Source organism: Erpetoichthys calabaricus, chromosome 18 (genome assembly GCF_900747795.2).
Source record: "Erpetoichthys calabaricus chromosome 18, fErpCal1.3, whole genome shotgun sequence".
Taxonomy (NCBI): Eukaryota; Metazoa; Chordata; class Cladistia; order Polypteriformes; family Polypteridae; genus Erpetoichthys; species Erpetoichthys calabaricus.
The window spans coordinates 27,395,045-27,420,407 of record NC_041411.2 but is presented as its reverse complement, the minus strand read 5'-3'; the positions used below and the strand labels follow the sequence as shown (position 1 = coordinate 27,420,407).

The window sequence follows — 25,363 nt, the reverse complement described above, 5'->3', positions numbered from 1 at the left end:
AGAAATTGGAATGCAAACCCCTAGCCCATCAATAACAAAGTCTTGACATAAGGTTGTAATAGTTTTTATTGTACATAACCTTCTCTCTCATTTCCTTTCCTGCTATTCCACTCAGTGGTTGGTGTCAAGCTGGACCTTGAAGCCTGGGTGGAGAAGTTCAAAATACTAGCAAGCAACCAAACTGATGGCAGGCAGGGACCGCGCAAGGTAGGGCTCCAGCAGGTTTCTTTTCCAGAGCGGACTTCCACCTTTGTTATTTCATGACTTTCATTTGTGTGAGCCTCAGACTGTTTGGGAACCGCTGTGCTATGCACATCTAACTCTATCTGCCTATCCAGTGAAGGTTTCTGCTTACCATAACCACATTGCTCTAGCCTTACAGAAGAATTAGGTGTTGCAGAACTTTTTCTTAAAATTGCTTGCTGTGCTACAACCTACATTATTAATCCTTAATTTTTAGCAAACCCATCTGCAAACTGTATAATTAGGTACAATCAATTAATTTTGTGTTATGCTCCAATTGGAAAAACAAAAAGAAATTAACCAATTGTATCTCAAATGTTCTAAGTTGCTATGGACAAAAGTGTCTGCCAAATAAAAAAACTAATGAAATATATGTATATATATATTGTGAAACGAGACAAAAAGCAGAGAAAGAGTTGGGGATCCACCTTGGATATTTGTGTACAACAGTACAAGAAAACAAAATAGTTTTAGAGTAGTGTCTAGGTCAATGTCCAAAACGGGACAGCGTGGTAAAGGAAGGTGTTTGGCTTTTATAGTTGTAGGGGAGGAAGAGGCGAGTCTGTGAGGGTTCAACCCAGAAATGAGGTCAGAAGGAGGGCGTGGTTAGGAAGGGAATGCAGGAACTGGTCAAGGATTAAACTGGGCTTCTGATCAGGTGATCTGTAGAAGAGGGAGAAGAGAGGTTACTACACTTCATCAACCCCTGCCTTCATGTTTTGCCCTCGGTTTTGCCTTCTATGTGCACATGTGTGACTATATAAATATATATATATACACACACACACAAGGGGGGACCAAAAATAACAAGATGATTTTTTTTTTTTAATCGTTTATTTCTCTGAACATTTCCAAAATTTAACACCCCTCATAATAATAATGAGATGCAATACACTTGTCCCACCCCTTTTTCCATTGTTCAAAACTTTTCTGAAACTCTTGCAAAGTGATAGCCTTCAGTGTCTCCGTCGTTTGCTTCTTGACCTCCACTACATCATGGAAATGCTTTCTTTTAAGGTTCCTCTTAATTCTTGGAAATAAGAAAAAAAATTGCAGGGTGCAAAGTCCAGGGAGTTAGGGGGACCATTGTCATCCAGTTTTTCATGAGAAACTGCCACACACTCAATGCTGTGTGGACGGGGAGTGTTGTTGTGATGCAGAAGCCACTCGCCTGATCACTGCAATTTGGGTCATTTTCTCTGCACTGCATCACGCAGTTGCTTGAGAACCCTTGCCTGGCTCAAAGCTTCTTCTTTGAAAGCCTCTCAAAGCATTGTGACAGCTTCTGCTGCTGTTTCCCCAAAAGGAAAGCAAACTTGATGCAAACACGTTTATTCTTTCAAGTCTGCCATCACAAAATCGATAAAGATGGTAATAGAGGCTCAAGAAAAAAATTACACTGACCTTACAGACCTTTCTGCAAGGATTCTGCTTGACCAAATGATGCAGAAGGCAGTCTAGTACACGCGCCTTGTTGGCAAACATTGGAACTAACGCCCCTCCATAAAAAAATTCTTATTATTTTTGGGTCCCCCCTTGTGGTGTGTGTATATATATATATATATAGTATATATATATATATATATATATATATATATATATATATATATATATATATTTTTTTTTTTTTATTGTGATAATCTGCGGTGGGTTGGCACCCTGACTGTGTTGGCTGGGATTGGCTCTAGCAGACCCCCGTGACCCTGTGTTCTGATTCAGTGGGTTGGAAAATGGATGGATGGATATTGTGATAATCAAGAGTCCAAGACATCATAAAGGTTTGGGGCAGCCACCCATATATTGTTTTTCCCAGCTGCAAAAGGGCTGAAATAAGTAGCACGATGTGCATATTACAGAGTCCAAAACAGAACGGACTATAGTAGCCCAAGATGGAGGCTTTAAAGGCGTGTAGAGGAACTGATGTCATCAAAATAGCCAGAACCAGAAGGGACGTCAGCAAAGGGGCCGGCTTCGAAAGTGACGTCAGCAAAGGGGCCGGCTTCGGAAGTGACGTCAGCAAAGGGGCCCGGCTTCTGAAATGACGTCAGCAAAGGGGCCGGCTTCAGAAGTGACGTCAGGAGAGGTGCCGTAACATTGAAGAATTTCCCAGGAAAGGTCTGTAGGGAACTGAGAAAGACAGTTAGTACACTCCGTCCCCCCCGGTCAGATGTTTTATTACACTTACTCAGACCCTTTAGCTGCCTCCTACTCGCACGTGTGTGTGACAATATATATATATACTAGCCATGTGCGCCCAACTACGTTGCGCATGTTAAAGTTGTCTGTGAAGGGCTCCCTGGTTTAAATGTGGCTGCCAGTCATGAACTGGGCCCTTCGTCACACAGCATTATGATTTTCTTTATAAGGGAAACAAAATTAAAAAACAAAACCCTTGGACATTGATTCGATAGGAACGGCCTACTCGGAATCACTGTCCGAATAGTAATTATGTGGTGGTGGAGGAGCATTTCTGCTTCTCTCCGTTCACAGTCCGCTTCGTTTTCATGACGCTGTCGTTTCCTGTCTTGATCTCTTCTCAACCTTTCTCCAATCTCGCAGGTTGCTTTGTGGCAATCCAAAGAGTAAGGAAGAACCAATGCTTCTTTCTTGAACCTCCAAACGCCGACTGATGGAAAATCACAGAAGTGTGCCCGACTTACATACTCTGACTGCCGACTCCAAGAAGTGGGTGAACATTCGATTTGGACGAAGTGCTGCCAACGACGGTCAATAGAAACACAAAAAAACCACAGTCTCGACAACGAAGCAGGTGTCGACGCCAGATCTAAACACAAAGCACGGTGTCAACGCCAGATCTAAACACAAAGAGTGCTATCGACAGTGTTTGTAAACAAAAGTAACAACCAAGGTGTTGTGTATTCATCAGTACAAACAGCACGTAGTCTCCTTTAGTTCAATCCTCTTTAATCACCCACACTCCAACCTCATCCAACGATCCTCCCCCTCACTTCCTCTCCTCCTCCATCACTGCTGCCCTCTACCTGAACACAGCAGGAACACCACACAAGGCAGTGAATTCGCGGACAAACAAAGATCAAGATCCAAATGAAGATTATATATAAAGATATGTATATACAGTATATATATAGATATATAAATCAAATTTACACTCCATCACCTATGTTATGTTTTATTTATATATTTTTCCCTTTCTGGCAAACATCATATTATTTTTTGCAGAACCTTCCACAGAGATCCCCAAGCATTGGCTAGAAGAAATAAACAATTCCAATAAATAATAACTCAAAATTGAACAAACCTCGACGAGCCTATACAAGTAAATATAACTTGACATGCAAGGGAGGAGATTAACTAAATAAATTATATCACCGTGGAATCATAATGAGTATATTAGGTACAGAAGAATCAGTTAGAAAAGGAAGAACAGGGTTGGGTGAAAAAAATAGAGAAAAGTTATGTTTCATTGAATGAAACCGGTGATGGAGCATCATAGAATTTTTTGGTCACAGCTCCATGAGAACTCACACAGAGGGGCATAGGCAGTCTTTAAAACCAGAGGATCTCCGGAGTCTGGTAAGGTTAGTATAAGACAAGAAATGATGATACATTTGGGTGAAAAATTGGCATGATCTGCTTTGTATATCAGTAGAAGTGGATATGCCTATTAGGAGAAATCCTATCAAACCTTTTATACACAATGGTTAAGTTATGTCTTATATTATTTAATCACTTAGAAATTCCTCAAAATGTTTCAGTTTATAGCAGCAGTTGATTAACGTTGTACTTGGCTAACACAATGCTTTAAGTAATCAAGGTAATTGCTGAATATCCCTAATCTATAAAAGCCCTCTGGCCATTCCTCTTTTTATTTGTATGCATTTTGCCTCTCTGTGTATTCATAAGTTTTAGCTCCTTACAAGCCCAAACAGGGTCAGAGGGTTAGAAAATTCATTAGCTTTATGCATCTGTAACTGACTTTATCTGTGTATACTTGTCCTTCCTTTTAGGGGAAGTGGGATATGAGAGAGAAAGCAGTTTATTAATTTAAAATGTGGTCATAGTATTGATAATTGGAAATCCATAAAATTATTTAAAAAGGATGTACCCTACAGTGTGTCTCATGCCCCCTCTCTGTCTGTCTTTCTCTTTCTGCAGTGTGGACTTTCCCTTAGCTGCGAGATGGACTGTGAAGTTAACAGTGATGTACGGATCATTCTTTCATCATGGCAGCTTGAGTGCTTGTCCTGTAGTTCTCAGCATGTTGTAGTACATCTGTATATTATAGTCAGGGGTAGCACTGAACACTGGTGTGCTGAGGGGCACATTGGACTTGTTGCAGATAACTGTGACAGCAGTGACATAAACAAAGCTATTCACTTTATAGATAGATAGATTATAATAAAAGTTCAGAGAGCAGAGAACTGAAGGTCAGCATTTTTCAAGTCAAACTTATTTCCTGACAATTAACTTGCCACATGAAACTGCGTTCTAAAGAGAAACAAATTTTATACATTTAAAAAAAAAAAGTAGCCCATTCTTGTGTTTTGTAATGGAGCTTATGGGTCTCATTGTGGAAAAAAGTTTTTAAAACTTACCAAATACATCCATTTTTCAAGCCAAATATGTTATCAAGTATTCATTCACAGGTTGAGATTACAAACACACTGCAGAGTATTCATGTTGTTTTCAGAATGAGAACCCCAAACCATTGCTATGAGGTTCAGACCCTTTAACAGCAGATTGGCTGTGCATTCCCTTCAGGGCCAGGGGTATGGACTCACTTTGAAAGTCAGCGCCACGCACTGTTACTGACGTTGAAAGTTCATGCCCAGATGTGAACTGCTATCTCTGTTGTGTAGACAACTAGACAATAACAACTAAAAAAGTTGCACAATCGCTTATATTCTTCCACCATACGGAAGCTTAATTTGTTATTTTGCAAAGATACCCCTTGCTGCTAGTGGACTGATAAGCACACATGTGCTTCAGTGAGAGATACAGTATGGCACATCGCGTACAACTAAGTGACAAGAATCGAATAGATGTTATAGGCATCCTTCTGCTGTTAATGCGAAGGTCACCAGTCACTCCCGTCCTGTCCAGGATTTTTTGAGCCCCTTCGAAAGAGGAAAATATTGAGGGCTGAAGAGCATGTGAATATCCATGTTGTGAAAAATGAAGTATGCAAAGATATGACAGGGCAAATTCACAGTCTCAACAGTTAACTTAGAGCGTGTCTCTTTAGTTGTGTATGTAAAACTGTAGTATATGGGAAAAAAACACGAGCAGAAACGGGAAATGCTGATTTTACAGTAATAGTGATTGAGAATTGAACCCAAGTCCTTTGAGCTGTAAGGTAGTAGTACAAACCACTGGATATGAGGGCATTTCAGTCCAAATTCATGGGGGAAGAAGGATATATTCTAGTAGCATTTGGCACAAGATAGGATGTAATCCTGCATGTGTCAACAGAAAGGCCTACTCACATATACGGCATAGTCATAAAAACAATCCAAAGACATCAGAAAGGTTTGGGGCGGCCACCCGTATATTATGCCCTAGATGCAAATAGGTAATTTTTTGAGGAACTTATTTTAGGCTGTTAAAGATGGCAGCTTTAAAGGCCTGAACTGGAAGTGATGTCATCGTATGCACCGGCATGGGAAGTGGCGTCATAAGTGGCACCAGAACCATGCGGGATTTCCCGTGGATGGTCTACAGAGGATTGAGAGAGAAAGTCAGTGCACCTCGCCACCCCCTGGTCTGGAGTGGAACTACTATTATTCAGGCCCTTTAGCTGCCTCCCAATCGCACGTGCGTGAAACTCCATACTCACTGAGAGTGTTGTCACTTGTCAGTTAGACTAACATAAATGTCTTTGGAATGTGAGAGAAAAGCCATCTGAACCCTGATAACAATGTAAATTTTATATTAATCCTTAACAAGAAGAAAGGTCTGTGGAGCTCTGCGGTAACAGCGTTAACCATGGCATGCGAATATATTGACTCTTGGAAAACAAAATGAAAAGATATAAGGTAAAAGTAAATGTAATAGATGACAATTTATAAAATAATATATACGAGGGACTTTCAGAAAGTTTCCACACTTTTTTTAACTCTATTTATTAAGTATTTCAAAGACAAATGACATCACTTTTCTACATAGTCATCTTTGTTTTGCGATGCAATTTTCCCAGTCACATGACACTCTCAGACACGCCCAATTACTCCTCCTCCCACCTTCACCGTTTCCAACAAAAATATAAAAGTGCGGAAACTTTTTGAACGTCCCTCCTATATGATTATAGATAAGGCTCTTCCTTCATGACCCTGATCAGGGTGAAGTGGGGTTGATAATGGGTGGATGTATGATATTTGTTAAAAGATCAACAATAGATAGATAGATAGATACATCCATTTTCAAATCTTATACTGTATTATCTTTAATATAATGTCATATTATATTATAGTTGTCATGCAACTTTCATTAAAATTGCTCTTAAATACATAAACAGAATGTACACAAAGACATACCCTAGTTTTCTCCTTTCCACTTGTACTGACGTGTTCTTAGTGCTCTCTCATGCTGTAATTGACTTCCACTTTCTGCCCTTTACATTCTATGCTTCGAAACTTGGATGAAACCATGTGGTGCATTTCACTGTATTATTTGTCTTCTTTCTTCAGGACCTTCTCTGTGTATTGATTGATGATGGTGGTTTTTTGGTCATGTCCAACCAAAGAGATCACTGGAATAAGGTACTGCTTGAGTATTGCTTTCAGCACCCTCAATGATTTTTAATTTCACGTAGACAAACACAAGTCTTTTTATGAAATTTTCCTTCCACCACGTTGACAGAAACCTTTCCTCTCCTGCCCCACTTAATACCAGAACAGACCACAGTGACTGTGTACTGTATGCCAATACAGATCCTCCACATCTTAGCAATGGATTGCAGTTTTTCTGGATATCCTGCCAGCTTGTCCGTATTATTCCATTATTCCCTGCACCTATGTGATTCATACTATATACCTCATTTGGTCTTGGGCAGGGCTTTAAATGAGACGGTGTGGGGAATGTGAAGAGGTGCCTGCCGTTCTCTGCACTGGAATGGCAGAAGCTCTATTTGGGCTCAATAGGTTGTAATTGTCCCCACAGGTGGGCATGTTCTTCAGTGAAGTCGACTCATCCTTGATGTATGCCCTCTACAACTACTCCTTCTACACCAGGAAGGAATCTTTTGATTACCAGTCGGTCTGTGCTCCCAGCCCCAACAGCAACACAGGTGCAGCACCTCGAGGGGTCTTTGTGGTAAGCGGCCTTATTTTGAATCCTTTTGGTGGCTAAACTTTTGCTGCCATATTGTAGTAATGTATGGGTGAACAAGCATAACTTTTTTTTTAGCATTACAAGGACCTTCCCCAATCACCTCAGCTCTATCTCGAAACTTTTCTTTTTATTACTTCTGCCAACCTGCTGGGCACATGCTGAAAAAATACACATTCATAATCATTTTAACTAAAACATACCCACTTGTCCTCTTCCCCTTCACAACTTAGTCTTTTTCCTGACCCAAGTACACCAACCCCAGAATTTCCACCATTGATCGTTTGCCTAAAAACATGTAACATCCACGACTCCCACTAAACATTCTTGCACCTTACTTTGCCTTTCCATCTCATTTCCTGTACACTGCACACATCTACTCTCTTTTTCAGCACTTCCATTTCTTCGCCAAATTTTCATGTCATACTCACAATATTCCAAGTCGCAATCTTTGTATTCTTTTCCTCTCATCTCTTACTCACTACCTCTACTTAATCTCACATGATCAACACAACCAGCCTCTCCACATTGCATCAGTTGTAGGACCCTCATGAATTGTGTTTCCCCCCACTTGTGGTTCAGCTGATTTCCCCCAAACTTGTGTTTGATGTGTGCAGGTAAGGACATAATAAAGACTGCATGCCACATGTTTGGCAGGTTTTATCTTTGTATCTCATCACCAATGGGGCAGTAGAGGAAAATGGTTTAAGGCCAGACGCCTCTCCTGGTCTTATTCTAACACCTGTTTCTTGTCTATCTTGTGCTCAACTGAATCCCAGTCATCCCTTCTCAGGCTACCTTTACTTCATTTCAAGGGAGAGGAAATTTATTAAGAGACTCAACCAATGTATGGTGTGGACGGCCTCCAATTTCCAGTTCTCTGATTTCTATGAACAGGAGTGTTCCCTGTCACTTTAAGAGCTGTTCTTGTTCTTCTGTACAGTTTGAGCCACAGGTTCCTAATACACAGTGACTGTAAATATATTCTCTACCTTCTCATGGTGCCCTTAATATCTAAACTTAAAGAATGCAATTTCCTGCCTACTTGGGGTAGATATCCATTTTCCATGACTTTTATAGAGATGTTGGTTCCATTTTATTTGCCTTTACAAAATGTTAACCCAATGAAAGTATTTTATCTTAACAGCTCAAAATAATTAATTGTATCTGTTATAAACGGAGAAGTCGGTCAAATAGCAGGAGTGTTTACTTCCACTGTTCTTCAGTTATCATGCCGATAAATAGCAGGACATATATCTGTTACTGCGTCTGAGTGAGCTGCAGGTTTTTAGTATTAGGTTTAAAGCATGAACCAGCACTGAATTGGATGCCATTTCACCCATAATGCACTCATCCTCTCTTGCTTACACAATACATCAACAACTCCACCATTTACTCCACCACTCCAACATTAACACAAAAATCTAGTACCACATTCCACAATATGCTGCTATTTTTGTTACTTTCAGATAGTATGGAACACATTGTATGATGGATGTTCACAAAATTTCCGCAATTTTATATGTTCGTTGGAAACGGTGAAGGTGGGAGGAGTAGCAATTGGACATTAAAAAGTTGGTCCGACAATGAGAAAATTGCATCGCAAATGAAGGTGACTATGTAGCAAAGTGAAGTAATTTGTTTTTGAAAATCATAATAAATGGAGTTTTAAAAGTGCGGAAACTTTTTGAACATCCCTCGTATAAATCAACAGCTTATATATTGACACCTGTTCAAGAAAAGTTACGGGAGTGTGCACTACATTACAAATCCAATAGTTTTTGTTTTAATTCTGCCACTGAGGTGTTTGTTGCTCATTCTTTCTCCCATTGTTTTTCCTCAGCCTTCAATTACTGATTTACTGAATGTTGCCTGGTGGACGTCAGCTGCAGCTTGGTGAGACTGCCTTTTTCCATTTTCCTGTTGCTTAATGCATATCAATTTATTATTTTATTTCACAAGGTCTGGGATAGTTTTTCTCATTTGTTTCATTTTTTCTTAGCCAATTCAAAACCAGCTTCAATTCTTGCGGTAGACAATGTGGCATGTCAGTATGTCATCCTGTTGCTGACTTGACTGTGTGGCAGAGATTTCTATTGTCCACACACCAGACACACAGTAGTCCACATCCCCACTTTTCTTCATGCCGTTATATATAAACCTTAAAAACTGCTGAATTCCCCAGCTGTGCCCGTCTTCTTATATTTGTTTAGCACTCCAAACAATTTATACACTAACACAACTAAAAAGGGCCTTTTCTCTCTCTATCTATCTCTGTTTCCCCTTAAATATAAATCCCCCCACACCCCTTTAAACTATAGTTTTGTAAAAACTATGCCATCAGCCAATGCTGTGCCACTCTTTGCTGACGGTTCTATTAAAATAATCACTTGCACTGGAGTTCTTCTACTTCTTTCATCGTTCCCCTTTCCTCCCTTTATTTCTATAGAGAGTATGCCTACAAATATACACAATTGTCATCCTTCATCCAGCACTTCTGCCCTTCTACAGACTTAGCATTTTTGCTGCCCTCGGTGAAGCTGTAAATGATGCCCTACCGTTACCTCACCCCACACCGTCATCATTTGATCTTATGTATATTCACATATGCATTTTATGTGGACTAAAGGGGTATATTTGTTTTGATGAATTTCATAATTCTTGGTAAATGATGCAAAAAAGAAAAACTGTAGATATTAGGGAAATGAATGTCAACTTCATTTAACATTTTAGTACTGGGTGTATTTTATTAACATATATAATATAAAAATTTTATATCGTACTAATAATTAGGTTAATTGCTTAATGCTAGCTTTGTTTTACAAAGAGAATACCAGTATTTAAAAATAAAAATTTTAAATTCTTTAAAATTATAAAATACAAATCCCAGAATTTCAAAACTTTTTTTTTCTTGACTACTTCTTTGCAAAGTTAGACAAAACATTCTTTCAAATCCACTGTTTCAGCTAACTCACTGTCCACTGACAAGTTTGCTGAGACTTCTATGAATAATCATAACACACACACACACATTTTTAGTACATACAACAAGACGTTTGCGTCTTTCTAAAAGTACACTTTTATAAGATAGTTATTTCAAATAAGGAAGACAGAAGGGTGCCGGAGAGTGGTGATGCGTTGCATGTTGATTAGCACAGGCAGGTCAGAAAGTGCTCCCTGAGGGGAGTTTAGATGGTATCCTCATGTCTACATGGGTTCTCTCTGGTTTCCTCCCACAGTCCAAAGAGATGAAGATTAGGTGGACTGGCGACGTGAAATTAGCCCTAGTTAGTGTTTGCTGCTTGCTGGGATGGGCTCCAGCTGCCCTAAAGATGGATGGATATGTGTATACAAATGATACTAATAATTTAATAATAAATTAATGTAATAATAAAGTTTAATTTGATTTAATAATAAATCACATCAATATTAATATAGCGTGACTATGCAGACTTTTCCATTGTAAGTGGCCGTGGGGAATGTCACCAAAACAACAAATGTGCTGCTGAATTCTGGGACAAGTTGATCCATACTTGGTGTTTAATGCACTGCACGTGCTCTTGAGATGATCATCAGCTGGACTCCACAGCTGTCCTGCGGACTTGGAGGTGCCTCTTGACAATCTCTTTTCCCACATGGGAATCCTCACGGCAGATCCACTGGGCCTTCCCGTTTAAATAACCTGGGCCATGAAAGTGCAGAACAGACAAGCTGCTCCTGGAGAGTTAGCTCTCAATCATGTGATATCACTTCAGATACTTTAAGAAGGGCTTCAGTCTGCTGGCTGGTACAATAATGATGCTGTAATTATACCACATTGTAGGAAAGTAAAACGTGACGGTCGTCAGCTGGAGCTAGTATCTAAAAACAATACAATAGAGTTACTTGGAGTCGGACAACTGTATTAGGTTCCGAATTTTTGTAAATAAGGTTGGTATCATTTAAAAAAGTGTTCTTTACATTATTCACAGTCCAACTCATGCCATCTGCTGACTGTTCTACCTTACCTTGGAAGAGCAACCCCTAGCTGCCATTACGCCCTTTTCTCACCACTGTTTTCAGCAGATCCAAATCCTCTTGTCTTTTACAGGTCGATTCTCCAGCAACTTCTTTATGGAATGGCTTTTAACAGCTGGTTCAGCCCAGGTGAGTTCCTTTTACAATTACGTTGACAGCTGAAGTCATGTTTGATTTAAAGTATAGCAAATATGCCCAAAAGTTCAATAAAGATACTGATGAGGAGCAGCTATGTTTATCTGAACTGTGCCTCCTTGATATAAACAAACCACTCTTGACTTTTCCACTCTTGTGTTCGTGTCATACTGCATTTCCATCACACATTTCCAGCTCATGACTTACCCCTCTAATATATATATATTTTTTTTTTTCACCCGATTGACAGAAGAAGTAACAGCAGACAGCATGGACTCCAGAGAAACAAGCTGCATCACCATGCAGACCCAGTATTACTTCAGCAACAACACCGTCTCCTATACCAATCTGATAGATTGTGGGAACTGCTCTAGGTCAGTGGAAGCTTTCTCCTCCTGTGGTTGCTGGGCCAGATCATAAAGATTTTCTTACTAAACTAATGACATTGTTCTACCGTGGAGAGCGGTATGGTGAAATAAGTCCAAAATCACATATGGTTAAACAGATTCTTTATTAAATATTATCATCTACTATATAAACACCACTAATCTTAGTCCCATGCTCAGGTTTTCAACAATATACAGATCCAAATGACTTAACAAAAATGTTATTTGCAATGTGTTTGTAAAATATTTAATGTTGGGACAAGTGCTATCTTTTCTTAAATGACATGAATTCATATTTTACTTGCTATATGTACAAAGTATATCTTTTTTATGCTACTTCTTTTAGCAACATATACAAGTGCGAATTTCAATCATGTAGTACTCAAAATTCATCAGATTTAAGTAAATAAATAAATAAATACATACAGATACAAGCCTGTTATTAGATGGTAACCTCTTACAATCAGGATAGTGAGGCAGTAAGGCTGAAATGCCTCTGAATGACAGCTTGCAAATGGCAGACTAGGAAATGATGTGCGAGTCACATAGGGGTGATTTTGAGGGTCTCAGTCACTGCATTAGAGACTAGATTAACTTTTGCATCAACACTGTGGTACCTTCAAAGAAAGTGTATTGCTTTCCAAACAACGAGCCCTGGATTGCTAAGGAACTAAAAAGACTCCTGAATGAGAAACAGAGAGCATTCAAATCTGAGGCTCAGAAGGACACATGGTGAGAACTGAAGAAAAATGTGAGTGAAAGAAAGGAAGCTTACAAAGCTAAACCAGAAACAAATGACTCATAATAACATAAAAATATGACTGGACAGAGTTACTGGACTCCGGCAATCCAGGGCTGAGGTGCTAAAAGGGGATGTGGACAAAGCTAATGCCCTGAACCAATTTTATAATAGATGTTCCCTCCCATTGCCACCTTCTTCCAATGACCAGTCCCTCCACACCATCCCTACCACATCAACCATTCCTACCACTTCAAATGGAATGGCCAGTGATGAGTCCATCTTTGACATACAGGCTGTTCATAACTGAAGACCAAGTGAGGAGACAACCGAGAAATCTGCACACAAGAAAAGCCACTGATGAAGTCAGTCCTCGAGTTCTTAAGGTCCGGTGTTGCCCAACTTTGTGGTGTACAGTGTCACCTATTCAGTCTGTCCCTAAGACTCCACAAAGTGCCGCTGCTGTGGAAAATTTCCTGCATTGTCCCTCTTCCAAAGAATGCAGGCATTTGTTCGCCTAATGATTACAGAGCAGTCATACAGGTCTCAAATCATGAAGACCTTAGAGAGGCTGGTCCTGGACTATATGAGTCCTCTTGTGGTAGATCACCTGGACCAACTGCAGTTTGCCTATTGGACAAAAATTAGAGTGGAGGATGCAATTATCTGTCTTCTCCACAAGGCTTAGTCTCACCTGGACAGAGCTGGTAGCACTGTAAGGATTGTGTTTTTTGATTTCTCCAGTGCCTTCAGTACAATTCAGCCATCTCTGTTAAGGGGTAAACTCAGAGATATGCAGGTGGATGAGCCTATGGGGTCCTAGGTAATGGACAGTTAGGCAAGCCACAGTTTGTGTTGCTCAAGTACAGTGTCTCTGATATGGATGTGAGCAACACAGGAGAAACACAAGAAATAGTCCTGTCTCCTTCTCTGTTCACTCTGAACATATCAGACTATAAATTTAACACCAAGTCATGTTACTTGCAGAAGTGATCAGATGATTCTCCGCTTACAGGTGGGGAAGTTTGTTTCTTGGTGCAGAATGAATTGTTTGCAACTTTACATCAGCATAACCAAGTACCTGGTTAGTGACTTTCCCCGCACCAAAGAGCCTCTGTGTCTGGTCACTATTCAAGGAGTGGATGGAGAGGTGGTGCATTACTACAGGTACTTGGGGATTCACATCAATAACAGGCTGGACCAGGCTCATAACACAGAGGACTTCTATAATTAGGGGCAGAGAAGGTTCTTTTTTCTTAGGAGACTGTGTTCCTTTAATGTGAATAATGACATTCTACACATATTTTACAACTTTAGATTTTCTTTCCTTTGGTGTGCTCGGCCAGGAACATCACTTTAGAAGATGCCCACCAAATCAAGAACCTAATTTTAAAAGGCACACTCAGTTATAGGATGCACTGTGGACCCCATGGACCTCGTAGTGAAGTAGAATTTTTTTTTACCTTTTATTGAATTTATTAAAATCATATAATGTTCCATACTATCAAGTCAAACTTAACAAAACTAAATTCAATTCATGAGAAAGAGAGCAAGGCCAACAGCCAGAGTAAAAACTTTAAGAGTAGAAAAAAAGGGTGAGAGAATTCTTCTCTCCAATATAAATGCTTCTTCTAAAATGTTATTAATTACATCCTGCCAGGTATTAAAAAGTTTTGCACAGATCCTCTAAGCTAGAATTTGATTTTTTCCAATTTCAAATAGTATATAACATCAGTTACCCACTGATTTAAAAGAGGAGAGTTAGGATTCTTCTAGTTGAGCAAAATAAGTCTACATGCTAATAGTGAAATAAAGGCAATCACAGTTTGTTTGTCCTTCTCCACTTTAAGCCCACCTGAGAGTCCACCAAACACAGCTGTTAATGGATTAGGAGGGATTGTGACACCAAGGCTGTCTGATTAAAAAGTTTTGTCGAGAATGATGTTAATTTGGTACAGGCCCAAAATATGTTTTCTAGTGAGGCTGGAGCTTGATTGCAACGTTTGCAGGTTGAATCTTGCCTGGAAATATTTTGGACAGTTTTAAATGAGACAGATGTGCTCAATAAAAGATTTTAAGTCAAATAATTTAACGCTTTGCGCATATGAAGATAGACTAAATTCTGTTCATGGCTGCCTTGAAGGAGAAAATTAAAAAACTGAGTGCTATTATGAACAATGTTGCACATCCTCTCTCTGACACACTAACATTGAGGTCTTTCAGCCAATGAATCATTCAGCAGAAGTGTGTCAAGAAATGCAGCTGCAGCTCCGTTATACCAATGGCAATATGCTTGTGTTTTGCCTCACTGTGACTGTAACCGCTTACGTCCAACTAGGTTAGCTACTGTTTTTTTTAGCCTGCTGGTTTGATCTTTTCTGAGGTGGTGGCACCTTCTGCATTTGAAAAGTGAGAACACTTTGTGGCCATCCATGAATGGAAACCTCCCCAATGGCACAGTTTTTACTATATTCCATTTTGGTGGTGTTCCCTATAAATGATAGTGAGAATCTTTGATTTTTTAGAAGATATCCAAACACTTTGAATGCCCTCTCATTCCTATGTGGTTGCAGTAATATATCACATGGCAATTCCAGCAGTAAGGTACTGTCGGTCTATAAAAATTCAAAATCATCCTCTTATTCTTAGGACAAATCAGAAAATGAAGGTACTCTTGAACTGTTTTTGGGTTCAACAATGGTCATTGGAGTTAGGAGTTTGCATTTTTGTTCGATGAATGCAGCTATCATGTTGCATGTTTATGCCCAGAAACCACCTATGCCAGTGGTTCTTAATCTGTGGGGTGGGCCCCCCTAGGGGTGCGCGAAGTAATGAAAAGAGGGGTGTGAAGATGTGAAAAAAAGAAAACAAGAATCGAAAATATGAAAAATACATCTTTTGAAACCAAAACAAATCAACTTAAACTACATTCTGATACTAGAAAAATAAATATAGAGTTAGATAAATGTCGATAAAAGTTAAGTAGGTATAATATACATTCCTGTAAATCATCTTGCACATATAAAGTATGTTTTGTGAATAAACTGTTTCTACCTTTCAAATGTTAACATAATTTTGAATCACCCTGTATTTGGGGTTGATACCATCTGATGCAGGACTGTAGAAGAAATACATGTAAACTATACCACTCATAAACAGAAGCTACAAGCAGCAACAGTGCGAATGTCTAAATCTGTAATGTTCCAGCACTGTAAGAACATCTCCGTCTTGTTCTGTGTCCCCTTCTCAGGCTGTTCCACGCACAGCGGATCTCCAATACCAACTTGCTATTTGTGGTTGCAGAGAAGATGATGTGTAGCTCATGTGAAGGGGTGAAACTTGCCCAGGCTGAAACACGATGTATCCTTTTTTGAACAGTGTGCGGTGGTGTTTTAGCTCTAACCACTATACCTTTAAGTAAAACCCTGCACTTTAAGACCTGGGATTACCATGCCAGGAGTCTGGTTGACCATTTCTTCTACTGATTTGGACAGAACTTTGCAGGAAGGAGAAAGCTTTTTCCTTAACCGGTGGAATCTAGCGCAAGGACCTCAGCAATGCGAACTGGTGGACAAACCACGATATCGAAAAGGACCCTCAACATGCTTCGATTACAATGATTTGGTATAGTAGTCCTGTTTTTTTTTTAATCTTTTGAAGTTCAAGCCAAGGAAAGTGAAATACTTTGTCATTTTGGGAAGGTGCAGAGTAGTGGCAAGAGAGCTAAAATGAGAAGTAGAAGTAACTGATGATAAAACAAGTGGTGGGGCATTTCCAGATAAACACCAACTGAGGAACTGTCAGGAAAGACAGCTCGGTTTGTCAAAGTTTTTACAGGGAATCATCGCAAAGGCCAAATTCCAAACCGTTTACTTTATTAATACTGAAGATATGAACACATGACAACATCTGCATTGCTGTGTACCCATGTGGGTATATTGTCGTGGTGAAAAATTGTCACCAGAAGGCTTTTTACCTGAAATGAAGGCTATTAGGAGTCTCGGGATAGGCAAACAGAGTCTATAGTTTGTTGCAATAAAATAACCATAATAATAACACGGATTCAACCCAATACGGCCAAATTGAGCTGAGTCCCGAACAGTTCCAAACCCAAAACTTATATATCATTTCTTATCACATTGACCTCATTCAATTAGCTCATTCTGCACCTGTTTTTACTGTCCATTGTTCCTCTCTAGTTTCTGTTTTGCTTATTTTTTATTGGTCTACAGCTGGGCAGATGTCTTCCTTTTACCATGTTTGGGCTTTTCTTATGTCATTTCCTTTCCTAAGCCTTTCACACTATGTTATAACGGTGGCCTGAAGCTAAGCTTTAATTTAAAAAGAAATATGGCATGTGCCTTTATTTAATCATTTGCTTGGCATGCTTGATTTACATTTAATTTCTGTACTAAGGTTAAATACTGGTATAGTTTTCTAAACTTATTTATGCTAGAATATATTTTTGTTATTTTCCATACATTACATCATACCTTGCCTTTTTTGCCATCTTTGCTGATTCACTATTCCAGCTGGCTTCTTACGTGTCTTCTAGAACCATTTTTTACTAATATCGTTTCTCTGCCTTCTGACCTCCGAACACAGGTGCACATGCTCCCCCTTCTTCTGTCCTCGGGTAGTTTCTGTGCGCCATTTTTGTCCTGTTCTCTTCTTCCTCTCTTAATACTGTTGATTTTCCTTTTTTACTAGAAAATGCAATATGACTGATTTTTTAGTTAACCATTTGCTTAACCTATCTTATTTGCTTAACATTCTATTTTATGCTTAATCTAATGTTTCAGAAGCTTTTAATTACTTTTATGGCTATTTATGCTAATATGCTATTTATGCCTAATGTATAAAATGTTTCCCTTCTATAAGCCAGGATGTATCCTTTTTGAACAGTTTCAGTCCCAAGTGTATTGACTGACTTGTACTCCATTTCGAGGTACAGTACGTCATAAGAAAAACACACACACACACCTCCTAGCAGCAGTTCTTTCACTTGTGGCAAAAACTGTTTCTGTGGATTTTCAGTTCAGGTATTGAACAGTTCACTATAAAACCATACAAATATATATTTGCTTAGAGTCTGGAATCACTCTCTAACTAAACGAACCATCTCTGAATTAGCTTCAGCACAAAGGAAAACAAAGAGCTTGATATTCTAGATAGATAGATAGATAGATAGATAGATAGATAGATAGATAGATAGATAGATAGATAGATAGATAGATAGATAGATAGATAGATAGATAGATAGATAGATAGATAGATAGATAGATAGATAGATAGATAGATACTTTATTAATCCCAAGGGGAAATTCACATTCAAATTCTATTGAAGGATCCCATGATGTAAGTGACAATGGCTGGCTTCTTATTCTATGTCTTGATATAGGAGAACATTCGAATGCTGCCATGTTTCACTACTGATAGGTTCTTAACGTGGAATGAAGTGTTGCCAGCTCTCCACATACAACGGGGTCAATGTTGGCCACTTTTGACTCCTGTATTTTTAGAATATTCTAGAAATCTTTCGGATCTTCTAGGTATTTTCTGTTAGACTTGATGCAATTACCCGTCTGTGGTTTCTCTGGTTTCAAACTCATAACCACTGATCTTAACTAGAAACATAAAAGCCTTAAGACTCCTAGATGCTGTTTTATTATTCTTTGTAAGGTAGATTTGTAGATTTTGCTAGGAAATAATACTTGGAAACATTTGAAACTTTACTGCCATCTTTTATAACAGGACAATCATGCCATTGTGTTACGTTGTCTGAATTACGAAAATGACGACACCCATGAAAACCAAATACACAAAATGTCAGTAGCTATTACAAGCAAACTCACAAATAACAATGTCACCGCCATAGCCATAAGGACAAAAAAAGAAACAACATTGAATATTATTTATGGAATCCAGGCAGTCTCCTTGGCAACTCCTACCCAAGTAAGTCTAAATAGGTATCACATGGTATTTGCTAGGTAAGAAACATGCCATGTCCACTGTTGGAATTAATACATGTTAAAAAACATAACATTTTTCTACCAATGTGCAATATGAAGCATTACCAGCATGCTCCAAGTAGCGGTTGGAGTAGTGCTTAAAGCTTTCATCACAATATCAGGTTAATACCCCAATATCACGAATACGCTGCACAAGTTCTTACATTTACCTAAACATCCAATAATGTACATGTATGTTATGACATTTTTCCACTAGCACCTGGAATCGGGTGAATTGCTTTACTTCCACTCTGTTTCTCCAAATGTTATTGAAACCTAATGTGCATGTTTAAGTATGTGACAGGAGAATGGAGTAAACTCATACAAGCTCCACATACGGAGCACCTACCCTGAAATTTGAACCTAGCATTTAGAAGCTGTGTGGTAGCAACTTTAAACACTACACCACTGTGCCACGCTAGACAAATAATAATTACCACTAATTATAGAGCAAGAAGACAAAAAGAAAGTCAGAAGAGCTTCAGCAGAGACTAACACTGCCATCGCCATAGATCAGAGAGTGGCATCCGCCAGCTGCACTTTTATCTGGTCAGATTTAGGAGGTATTTCAATCGGCTTTGATGGCAGGAGATGGCCTTGTAATGTATTCTGCTTTAGGAGACCAAAATGACTGGGTGATCTTTCAAACATATTTGGAAGAGCTGACAATCTTGCGTGATTCCAGGTTCTTGTTCTGGACAGGAAAAGGGCCACCATGATGAAATATTTTGGCTCACGTGACCATATTCAAAGCCTCAACGTCAAGGCCATATTGTTTCCTTAGAACAATGAAGAACCGTCAATCAAATAACATAGGGAAAAAAAAAACTAAAAAAAGTACTAAGCATGGGCTGTAAAACCTGACATTAGAGTGACCACCGTAGACCTCCGGGAACTGACGTAAGCTGTTTTGATATTTGTGTCTATGGAGGGTACAAAGCCATTGTGCGACCCGTTCCTAGTTCTTTTGTGTCTTCACGCAAGTGGTGAGGTTGCAGCATGGCACAGCTGAAGAGTAGGAATGTGCGATGGAGAAAAGTTCTGTGAACTGCATGCCAGGTGCCAAAATAATACCCCACTACCCTGAACCTCCTCTTTCTTTGTTCACAGGAGAAGGATGACTGTGGGAGAGGCCACTCATTCAAGGCATCCATGGGGGCCGTGATCTTTGCTCAGTTGCTGCTACTCTTATTGACTGCTGACTACTGGCTCCTACCAGTGGCCTACTGCCTTTAACTCAAGAGTGGCTTTATACATTGACATCTGTTCCTTTCTATACCCATCAGATCTTCCTCAGCTCCACCTCGCCCTCCTGCCACTCATTCAACTGCTATTAAAACTCTTGGTTGCCACGGTGATGGGATTTCCTGTTTCCGCGTTCTTTTTTTCTTGGGAAGCCTTGAATTCAGCCTCCGCCTTTCCAAAACCTCATGTTGGCCTCTCACTGAGCAGTGGGACGTCTGATACCATTTACTGGGGGAAGACTCTTTGTTAATATTAAGAAAGAAAAGAAATAAATACATAAACTAACAGAGCCGCCCTCTTTACTGCAAGAAGTTGTTCATCTTGATACATTGTAGCTTGAGCCGACAGGAAGAGGAAGCTGCTGGGTGTCACCCTCATCTGGACCTTTAGCATTCTGGAAGTTTCCTGTCTGTGCGTCCAATAGGAGTCCTTGTATCATTCATGTGTAAGCAACCAATTAGCATAACAAAAAGAACTCTGTGCACTTGTAGGATATCATCTGAAGCAAACTGACAGCATTTACATCCACCTTCATTTATGCACTGTGTCGAAAACTTGCCAAAATTTCATGCATTTTTTTAACTTTTTTTCATAGCCAAAGTAGAAGGGGCATCATCCTGGAGGCACAATTTCAATGGTTATAACTACCTGGGGTTAACATCCTAACATCTACATGCATCCTGTGCTCTTCGCAGCTGTAGATTGCTGCACCAAGTTATGCTGGCATCCATTCTGACAGTCACAGCGTTTATGTGACCCTCCAGCCCATTGGTGCAAGACTCCAGCGATCCTCACAAGTTTGGAGCCGAGGCCGAGAAAGTGCCAGTCGCAATGGACTTAAAGGAGGCTCCAGCACAGACATGTAGGTATGACACTGCTCCGTCTTTATGATGGAGATCGGGGAGTAGATACTGTTCAAAAATCTGAAGCAAAAGACAAGGAATGGAATTGTTACAAAGTGCACATGCAGACCTCGCCTAACATGAAGAATGTAGCTTGCACCAATTCCTCCATTCTGGTCCTCCGTCTGGCTCAGTATGTCCTTGTTCAGGCCTTTCCTAAACTGAATTTCCATACTGCTGCTGTGTCACATGGCTCCCGACACTCGTGTAGATTTAAACTAATATGTCATGCTACCATCTGGACAGGTTGCTTTGAATCAGGTTCCTTCAATCTCTGGTTTATTAATTTATTCAGGGGTTTCAAGGATAGTATTGTTTGCAGGGAGGTTGCCCGCCCGCCCACCCGTCTGAATTTGAAACAATGGAGTGGTCAGCGCTTGCAAGTGGAACGGGTGGCCCAGTGACAGCTTGCGAGGCTGTGACGTTTTTCAATACAAGTTTTCATCAAAGAGTGTCATTTTTATACCCGACAGCGTCAGTCACCTAATCAGCATTCAAGAGCCACAACTTGGGTTCAGGAGGGCAAATCTCACTGAGTGGAAAATATCCAATAAGATCATCGTTATCTAGGGTAGGTGCCTCAAACTGAATAAAATGGAGAATTAAGAGAATTAACATGTCCACGAGTAAGAAAACTCCACAGACACCTGCCCAGATAGAAGTCCTACAGCCATGTCTTATTATGTGTAGGTTCCCAGTGAATAAATCAGTGAGCTAGTGACCTCCATATGACTTCTGCTTGGTTGTTCATGCGAGACCAAACTTGGCAGACAAACCTGCATATAACATTACAGTAATACGTCATAAGATAATGTGACATTTTAGTTTCCTTGGAGGTCCCTTTACCTTTTCTTTACCTCTCATCATGGTTGAAAAAGAGAAACAAAACAAAATCAGTGATCGGCCGCTCCCTTTCTTCTTGATCTACAAATTAATAAGGAATCGTTTTAACTCTTTTTGCTTGTAAAACTGTTCCCATGAGCCACTGAGCAGCCATCACTTTTTTCAGATTTCAAATTGCTTTCTACGTGAATTGGCCACCATCTCGATGCAAACAAGACCAACTATAATTACAGAGGCAGGAGTGTCAAATTGTATTTTCTTTATGATGCTTTTCTGGTGGTTATCTTAAGGCAGAAGAACATGACATCTTTCTCTGCCACTGTTGCGGCTTGATGTGTTTTTCAGCCTACAGCCTTTGTTGCCATGAACGGGGGCATAAAGAATAATTGTTTCCGTCCCTTGCACTGTGTGGTCTGAGGTATAGAGAGGGTGTGTAGGTTAAGGAAGGTCAACAAGAGAAGAGCTCACTTTAGTATGGGGCTTGTCATGCTGCTACTTGAGACGGGCCGCAGGTCATGTTTCTCGAGTTTTACTTGCACTTTGTCTCCACAATGGGCCCTGTGCTTTCTGCAATTTCTTCTTTAGTTCCTAGCTTGAGCAGCACTTCTTTTGTATCGGTGTTACCCCATGCTCATGATTGTATTTTGATGTTGTTGGTTTCCACCTGTATGCTACTAATGTTCAGTAACAGTTAACAAAGGTGAAATATACCAAGGTACAGGGCTTTCCCAGAATCTAAAGAATGACAGATGATCTTAAATCAAAAATTTGGTCCCTAAGGGAATTATTACACCTGGTATCTGCATACAGAAATATTAAGAAAAGTGCCTGGAAAAGACACAAACTGACACCAAAGTATTTTACGTAGGACAAACGCGCATGCATTTATTATATCGAGTTGCTTTCTGCTTTGCACACAACGCCTGCTCCTCTACAGTTTCATTGTGCAGGTTTAAAAACATACATGTACAGTATATGTGTGTGTATATGTTTTATATCAATGTATATATTGAATCTTTGCTTCAACGAAACCCAGGCCAGTTAACATCGGCGCCCTAAGCCAGGGGTTTGCAGCATTTCTTGGCTATTGTGCCCATCCTGGGTGATACTGTCCGAATATGTCCTGACTTCCTCAGACCATGCGTGCAGTATAAGCCGTCTGAGAAAATGTGTGGAAGGATAAATAAGTAGCTCTTTGGAAGTAAAATTCTGGGGAAAATATTTACCTTTTGTTAACTGTTAGTTAAAGTGCAGCTGGTGGAGATGGAACCGTAACAAATGGTAGGCTCAAATCTCTATCGATGTGAACTCGTTTCAGGGCTCAACCACACCGTAGAAGTAGATTCAAATGAAAAAAACAAAAAAGCTCATGATACATTCCACAGCGTCCTACTCTGTGGGTGTGAAACTTGACCTTTACTTTACCCGTCAACCCACTCTACCACCCTGACGCTGGCACACTGCCTAGTGGATTAACTAATTTGGCTTCAGTAAAATTGCATATTTTGGCAAGGGAATTAAAAAGGGTATTTAATACGTCACTTTTGGGTTTACAGTAAGTTACTGGGACTGTATGTCGGGGTCTACACCCGGCTGTGACCCAGTATTTCAAATCATCTGTGATTTTGGTTAATTTTATGTATTTATCTTTGTTACTACTACCCTGTTCATCTAAAATAATGTGTCCTTCAAATGGAAATGTCTTTACCTCTCTGGCGGCTTAAAACTGAAGTTTTTCATGGATACCTACTTAAGTTCCAGTTTTGCTGTTGCTCTAAGACTCCCTCCATATTTCTTTCTGGCATAATCAGAGCAAAACATTTTAATAAAAAAGAGCAGGCTAAAAGAAACTCTGCAGATTCCTTTTAAGAGGCCTCATGAACAGCAAAAAATAAATATTTGACTTTTGTCAACATGACAAAGAAAATCGTTATGTCAAGTAGGGGGCCGTGCCACCCAGTGGACAGCGTTGCATATTACACACGTCATCTGCCCTCCTGTACTTTGCATAATCTGGTTTAACTGGTTTAGTTCATTAGTTGCTCAACAGTTCAGGAAAGCTGGCATGCTCAGTAAAGGAAACCATAATTATAGCAGGACTTTTGTCTTGACAACCTGTAAATGAACTTCTAAATGTGGCCTGTAAGGGATTCCGCATTTTCTGCTTGTTTGGTCTTAGGGAGAACAATAAGCTCAGTATTTCCGTTTCTCTGCAATGTGAAATGTATTGCTGCAATTTACGTAACCACTCAGTACTGCCTCTATAGAGGCAAGCCAAAAAATGGAGGCTGTGGTTACTTTCTGATTTTCATTATTTAGTTTCTTACCAGCCTAAAAAAATCAATTGTGGCTGTTAAAATGGTCAAGTGAGCAAATGCACCCGTAGGCCCCGTTTTGCAAAACCAGTCTTATGCTAAACTTTCTAAAGAAATGTATGTAACGCTGCTCACTAGTGAAGTCTGCCAGAAATGTTACAAAAGAGAGTGCGGTGGTGTCTATTGATTGTGCCTTTTGATTTGATTTCCTGTAAATAAATTAAGATTAGTTCTATTTGCAATAAGTAAATAATAGTTTGTGGGTGGGTGGACTTGCTGGGTGCCTCTGGTTACTCTGTGAGCGAAAGACCTTTTTTGGTTTGAACTCAATGAAGCTATTTCTAAATGTAGTCAAAATAGAAATTTAAATATGAAAAAGAAAATTTGTTGTGAACCTCCATTTTGTTTTTGGTTTCCATTTTATATCTTTTACATACATTAGCAGGTCTACTCAGAAAGAAAGTGAGCCATTCATTTGATGGTAAATCTATTAAAATACTGTGCATACCCAGATACTTTCTAATAAGCAGTGCCATCAGTCATGTCCGTTTTTTTCTTTCTTAGACTCAAATTGTGCCATCCATCTTAAAAGGAGAGTGTCTTGCTCAGGCCTGGAAAAACGTATCATATATACTCGCGTATAAGTCGGGTCTTAAAATCCGAAAAATCAATCCTAAAATCAGACCCTGGCTTATATGCCCATTCAAAAATGAGACCCTTACGTTTTTTGTTTTTTTTTTCTTCATCTTCTTGCCTCCTCCAATCTCGCATCAGTTTCTCAGGCACATCGAATTTTGTTGCAGCAGTGCAGTCACCAATTTCTTTTACCACTTCTATGTCTTTTAATTTAAAACAAGCTCCATATTTTCTTCTGATTGAATTCTCCATCGTAGATAAGGGATGCTCTTACGATAAAAGTGTATAAGGGTGTGAGATACAAAAAACACAAAACAGTGCAGACGTCGCTTCGGAATAGTTTGGGTATTACTGTGTGGTCACATAGGCACAATACATAGAAATAAGAAGGCAGTGTGCTCCATGGTTATCCTCTTAGGTTGGCGTTAGCATATCGTAATCTCTTGGACCAATAGCGTGAGTTTTCCACGTTCAACTTATATGACCGATGTTATAAAATACAGGAAATTATACGATAAAATCAAGTCCCGACCTATCCACAGGAGAACTTATCTGCGAGTATATATGGTAGACATAATTTAGA

The 25,363-nt window shown here is 39.6% G+C and overlaps 1 protein-coding gene across 1 annotated transcript in view; it reads left to right on the top strand.

The window, feature by feature from the left end:
* The window catches only part of cacna2d2a (calcium channel, voltage-dependent, alpha 2/delta subunit 2a), a 667,325-nt gene extending 646,968 nt beyond the window's left edge, over window positions 1–20,357 (top strand). Inside the window, exons 29-38 of the mRNA XM_028824557.2 lie at window positions 116–207; window positions 4,381–4,428; window positions 6,912–6,983; window positions 7,384–7,536; window positions 9,395–9,447; window positions 11,642–11,697; window positions 11,954–12,077; window positions 16,079–16,188; window positions 16,370–16,452; window positions 19,950–20,357. Of these exons, the coding sequence (XP_028680390.1) occupies window positions 116–207; window positions 4,381–4,428; window positions 6,912–6,983; window positions 7,384–7,536; window positions 9,395–9,447; window positions 11,642–11,697; window positions 11,954–12,077; window positions 16,079–16,188; window positions 16,370–16,452; window positions 19,950–20,075 (917 nt within the window). The 3' untranslated portion in view covers window positions 20,076–20,357. The remainder of the gene's footprint in view (window positions 1–115; window positions 208–4,380; window positions 4,429–6,911; window positions 6,984–7,383; window positions 7,537–9,394; window positions 9,448–11,641; window positions 11,698–11,953; window positions 12,078–16,078; window positions 16,189–16,369; window positions 16,453–19,949) is intronic.
* The last annotated feature ends 5,006 nt before the right edge of the window (window positions 20,358–25,363 follow it).